General features: G+C 44.0%; 1 protein-coding gene across 5 annotated transcripts in view; it reads right to left on the bottom strand.

The window, feature by feature from the left end:
- Positions 1–598: 598 nt before the first annotated feature.
- The window catches only part of LOC126251640 (basic salivary proline-rich protein 3-like), a 101830-nt gene continuing 96428 nt past the window's right edge, over positions 599–6000 (bottom strand). For all 5 annotated transcript variants that reach the window (XM_049952189.1, XM_049952190.1, XM_049952191.1 and 2 more), the window contains one exon: positions 599–1346. In XM_049952189.1, the coding sequence (XP_049808146.1) occupies positions 1027–1346 (320 nt within the window). In that variant the 3' untranslated portion in view covers positions 599–1026. The remainder of the gene's footprint in view (positions 1347–6000) is intronic.

Raw genomic sequence — 6000 nt, 5'->3', positions numbered from 1 at the left:
GTGCCATTGGTTACACGTCTCGGTCACCTCTTGTTCGCATTGTCGGCACTTTGCACAGTGGACGTTACATTTCAGATGTGTTACGACCTGTGGCTCTACCCTTTATTCGATCCCTGCGAAACCCCACATTTCAGCAGGATAATTCACGACCGCTTGTTGCAGGTCCTATACGGGCCTTTCCGGATACAGAAAATGTTCGTCTGCAGCCCTGGCCAGCACATTCTCCAGATCTCTCACCAATTGAAAACGTCTGGTCAATGGTGGCCGAGCAACTGGCTCGTCACAATACGCCAGTCACTACTCTTGATGAACTGTGGTATCGTGTTGAAGCTGTGTACCTGTACACGCTATCCAAGCTCTGTTTGACTCAATGCCGACGCGTATCAAGGACGTTATTACGGCCAGAGGTGGTTGTTCTGGGTACTGATTTCTCAGGATCTATGCATCCAAATTGCGTGAAAATATAATCACATGTCAGTACTAGTATAATATATTTGTCCAATGAATACCCGTTTATCATCTGCATTTCTTCTTGGTGTAGCAATTTTAATGGCCAGTAGTGTATAATACGTCAAGTACGCTTTTGTTTCGAGTGACCTAGTACTGAGGCACTACATTTTATTTGAAGTAATGCAAGCACAGAAATACAGCAGCTATAGACAACAAAAAACACTTCTCAAATATTTTAAATTATTAAACTCCACAGAAAAACAAAGCTTGTCACATAAGCGATGCGCCATCTACTAAACTCATTTTCACAGATTTTCTCCATGGTTTGGTACCTGGGTCAGGTTTTGGGACATGCAACAGAGTACCGAGAACACAACATCTCTGAAAATACGCTTCGTGATAAAAATGGCGCTTACAACGTTTTCGTTGCCCACCCTTCAAATAAATGAATAATTAGGAAATTGCAGCTCGATTACGAGGCTGATAGAAAATAAAAGTAAGAAATAACAAAGAATTTTTGTAGTTCAGTGCATGTGGGATGGTTTATTTGGCAAGCGTTTACACATCAGGCGGCGGTCAGCCCCTGTTCCTGCCGCGGCCCCTGGAGTACCTCTCCACCGTCTCCGTGTCGGTGTCTGTGGAGGTGGAGTTGGTGCCGGAGTCTGAGGGGGGGCGGCGGCGCCCGCAGCCCCTGGGGGGCGGGCCCCTGCCTTGAGGGCCGCCCCTCGGAGGCGGCCGGCCGCGCCGGGGCGGACCGCGGGAGCTGGAGTCGTCTTCATCTTCTTCGTCCTGCTCGTCGTCGTCGTCGTCGTCAGCGCTGTCCTCGCTGCTGCTGCTGCTGCTGTCCGATGTCGAGTCCCGCCGCTGTCGCATCGCGTGCGCTGCCTCTTCGTCCTCTGCAACCCACGTAAAGGCGTCCGTGACATCACAGGCGCACACGTCCTTCCCATCTCACTAGGGAAGGAGACTACCCATCAATGACAAGCAATACGAAGGAGGGAAAGAAAACGACACTCTTTAAAAGTTTTTATTACAGTCTTTGATCACAATATCAATTCCTTAGACGATGACCGGTTTCAGTTATTAATGACCATCCTCAGATCTTTTTTACACCACGTCCTAAAGTGATAAGGCCATAATGGCATCGTCAAAACATATAAATATAAGCAGCACAGCATTTATATGTTATGACGATGCCATTATGGCCTTGTCACTTTAGAACATGGTGTAAAAAGATCTGAGGATGGTCATTACGTGAAACGTCCCCTTATAAAAAAATTAATGAATTACTGTGCTGATAAACCTCCTACATTATTTGATTTTCAAACAGCTGAGCAGAACTGAACGTACTCAGACATTTCACTCTTTACCTATTCTCATCAACACTAAACTGACACACAATATTTTCAGCGCAACTCAATCTGACTTTCAATAATCCCTACAAAAGAATGGCCCTGACTAACAATAACCTATACCTTACATGAATCACTTACCTCACACAAATCTTCGTTACTCGAACTACTGCAATACAGCGAGCGCCACTACTGCCAGCTAAATAAAAGACTGTAACTACTGAAGGGACTAACTACTGATAGGCATAGATAGCAAATGAAAGATTTTGATAAAGAACAAACAATGTATTTACCTTAATAGCGTTAAAAAGTCATAATATATATATATATCAGTTCATGACATCCAGTCTTACAAATTTACTGTCTCTGATGGACACACGTCCAGATTATCCGCTCTCGAAACTCCGCCATCTCTCTCCCCACATCCACCACTGCTGGCGGCTCACCTCCAACTGCGCAACGCTACGCGCTGTTAACAGCCAATTGCCCAACACTACAATAGCGAATATTACAACAATGAAAACCAGCCACAGACTGCACACAGCACAGCCAGTGATTTTCATACAGAGCGCTACGTGGAGTTACCAATAAAAAAAACCTAAACAGCCAACTTACATACGGACTGAAACCGAGTGTCGTCTAAAGAATTGATATTGTGATCAAAGACAGGAATAAAAAACATTTGACAGTATTGGATCACTGTTTGTTTACTTGACCATGTCGCAGTTACTGAAACGACACTCTTTATTTAATACAGTGTCTTATTCAACAATTTCGCCGCGCGTGTTAGTCGCGCTGTCAAAGGCGCCCTGCCACGGTTTGTGCGACTCCCCCCGTCGGAGGTTCGAGTCTTCCCTCGGGCATGTGTGTGTGTGTGTGTGTGTGTGTCGTCCTTATCGTAAGTTAGTTTAAGTTAGATTAAGTAGTAAGTACGCCTAGGGACCGATGACTTTAGCAGTTTGGTCCCATAGGAACGTACCACAAATTTCCAAAAAGTTAACAATTTCACTCAAAAATTTTGCCGTTAGGAAGATACCAGTGAACGGTTTTTGCCTCGATTAACAGAGAAAAACCCGACCCAGAGATCGCTAGCGCTGTGCTAGAGTGCTTGAATTGAGTTTTTCGGATACTGGTGGTGGAAGAAAATTGCATCGCCAATAATTTCACAGAACATTTCTCGTGGAGACAATCAGCGGTCTAGCTCAAGTGCTTTAAGAATGGATTAAAAATTGTGTTGGCCGGAATAAGATATTTGTTTGAATGGTAACCGGTTTCGATCAGAATGTGACCTTCTTCAGAGTTTATACGCTCATGGTAGGAGGTGGAGGTGAACAGATCGTGTGCTGTCGCTCCGCGAACGTCAACGAGTAGTTAACGTTCGTGGAGCCACGAACGTCAGCTATTCGTTGACGTTAGCGGAGTCACAACACCTACTCCGTTCACCACCACCACCTACTATCAATGAATAAATGGTCTGAAGATGGTCACTCTCTGGCCAAAACCATTTACCATTCAAACAAATATCTCATTCCGGTCAAGACTGTTTTTAATCCATTCTGTATTTCACCGGTAGGTTTAGGAGAGGTGACGGCGTACAGTTTCTAATCAACAAATTCGCAACAATGCTCTGGTTTGAATTCCAAACTTCTCTTCCGTGTCTCACTGAAGTGAGTGTGATGGCTTGGTGATCAATTCATAGGATGGGGAGGTGAGCTCAGTCATCCCCATGGTGCTGTTCGAAAGGAGTAGGCCGCGTATTAGCACCGCGTTTCATCCACACCTTTCCCTTGTATTGGGAAAATCAACTTCAGTATTCAAAGTGTTCGTTGGTCAAAAACGTGCTCTAAGAATAATGTGTGATGCTCACTCACGATCATCTTGTAGAGATGTGTTTAAGGAGTCTTGACTTCTGCTTCACAGTTTATTTACTCCCTCATGAAGGTTCTTGTATATAATCCATTACACTTCAAAAGAAACAATGACATGCATAATTACAATACCAGAAGAAAACATTTATTGCTCCATATTAAGGCTGTGTTTAGAACGAAAAGGGGTGCACAATGCTGTCACCAAAATTTTTGATCACCAACCCATTGTCTGACGGACAAGAAAGTAAAATCTGAAAACAAACTAAAGAAGTTTCTCCCTGGCAACTCATTCTACTGTGCAGAAGAATTTCAAATTTTGTAATGTGTAAAAGGTGGTAGCTGGGAATTATTAACTCATAACAGTATTTAAAAAATAGACGATCATCATGCAAACAAATATATGGCTACATGTGAAAGTGTTATGTAAATGCAGAATGACTCGTTCCACATCATTATGGCTAGTCGTACGCATGATACAAAGAACAAACAGCTAACTAATTTTCATCCATAAAAACTCTAATATAACAACATATTCTACAAGCTCTCACCACAGTCACTCTGTTGGCACAAATACACACTTGACACATCATAACATGTTGGAGGAAGGCGACGGCAAACGAGTACAGAATGGCAATGTGCGATTCCTGTATCTGCCTCCCAAACTCACTTCATGAACATGGCTTGATTCGAATAGTGAGAATAACTTGCGGGAATGCGAGCTGACAAATTCCTCAAAAACCACTGACATTTTCAAATCACAAACAAGAGCCTTACCTGCCTTTTATTTCTTTATTGTTTTTTCATCCTTTGTCCCTCTCACCATAAATGCAGGCTGGCAACGGTAAAACATGCCGCTCTTGAGCCAGAAGCGTTTATGTCAAGGCTGTTCGGAAAGTAAGGTCCTATGGATCGCGAAATGAAACCCACTGCGAAAATCAAAAACGTGTTATTTGCAACAGTTAGCTACACCTTGTAGCTACTCCTCTACATAGTTTCCGCTCCGACTTGGACATCTGCCATAGCGTTGTACCAACTTTCCAATACCTCGTCATAGAAAGCAGCCGGCTGTGCTTTCCGCCAGTTCTCTACAATGGTGTACTGCTCGTTGTCCGTGCCAAAATGTTTTCCTCATAGCCACCGGGTTATTTGAGCAGAGATTAAACTCGGGGGGGGGGGGGGGGGGGGACGAATTACGCGCTGTATTGTGGATGATCAAACACCTCCCATAGAAAGCGCTGTGGCAGCGTCTTCATTGACCCTGCAGAGAGGTCAGAATTGGCACGAAGAAGGAAACGCACGACAAGTACGTTATGTGGACTGCATGAGATCAGGCGAAATCTCTCACCAGGCTCTCATACTTTGCGGAAGACACTATTTTCTAGGCATCTGTACGTGCTCACTGGGCGCTCAGAGCTGAAAAGAGCAACTTGATGCGATCGATGGGCGTAGTAGGAACACTGCCCAACACAGCTGTGTAAAGCTTCACAGGATTTTCACTGTGGTTTCTATTTCGCGTCGAATCGTACCTTCCTTTCCGAATAGCCTTCATATTACGAAACAGATAAAATGTTTACATAATTTCTAATTATTATTAAAATGTTAATTGCATATTGACATATTAAAAAAAAAGTTTTAAAGATGTGTAACCCTTCAGTGCACTACAACAAGAAAGACCTTTTTCATTTTCCTAAGCTTATTCTGAATTTGGCACTGCTATTAGCAGAGGTTGGCCAAATGTGGTTCAGTCGCCAATGCTTCCATGATTTGAGAGATTCTTGAAGATAGACGGTTATAATTCTGCGAAAACTTCTAGAATCAGCTTTAGGTGAAGAATATAAAGATATTCTTCAGCCTCGTAAGTACCGTCCTGTGGGAACCATGAAAAAAAAATAGTACTCTAATAAAGCAGGCCCAGAAGCATTTAATCAGTAAGTCTTCCTGCACTCCATGCGGTACTGGAAAAGGAACAAGCTATAACATGTGGTACCTACGTACCCTCCGCCGCACACTTCACAGTGATTTCCACAGCACACATACAGAGACTGCGGTCCAATGAGCGCCGTAAAATGCAGCCACAGTAACATTATGTGTTGAAAATGGTTTCCATGTGCCTCAACACATACGTTCACATCGGTCACGCTTCATCCAAACAGTGTGAATGGCAGCATGAATACGTTGCTCCAGTGTCTTCACATCTGCAATGGGCTCTGCATACACGATGCTTTTGGGGTGGCCCCATAATCAGAAATCGCACGGTCTGAGATCCGGTGAACGAGCAGCCCATACAACTGGACCCCCTCGCCAAATCCGTCGGCCAGGGAAGACACGAT

Source organism: Schistocerca nitens, chromosome 4 (assembly GCF_023898315.1).
Source record: "Schistocerca nitens isolate TAMUIC-IGC-003100 chromosome 4, iqSchNite1.1, whole genome shotgun sequence".
NCBI classification, from domain to species: Eukaryota; Metazoa; Arthropoda; class Insecta; order Orthoptera; family Acrididae; genus Schistocerca; species Schistocerca nitens.
This window is presented reverse-complemented; position numbering and strand designations above follow the sequence as displayed.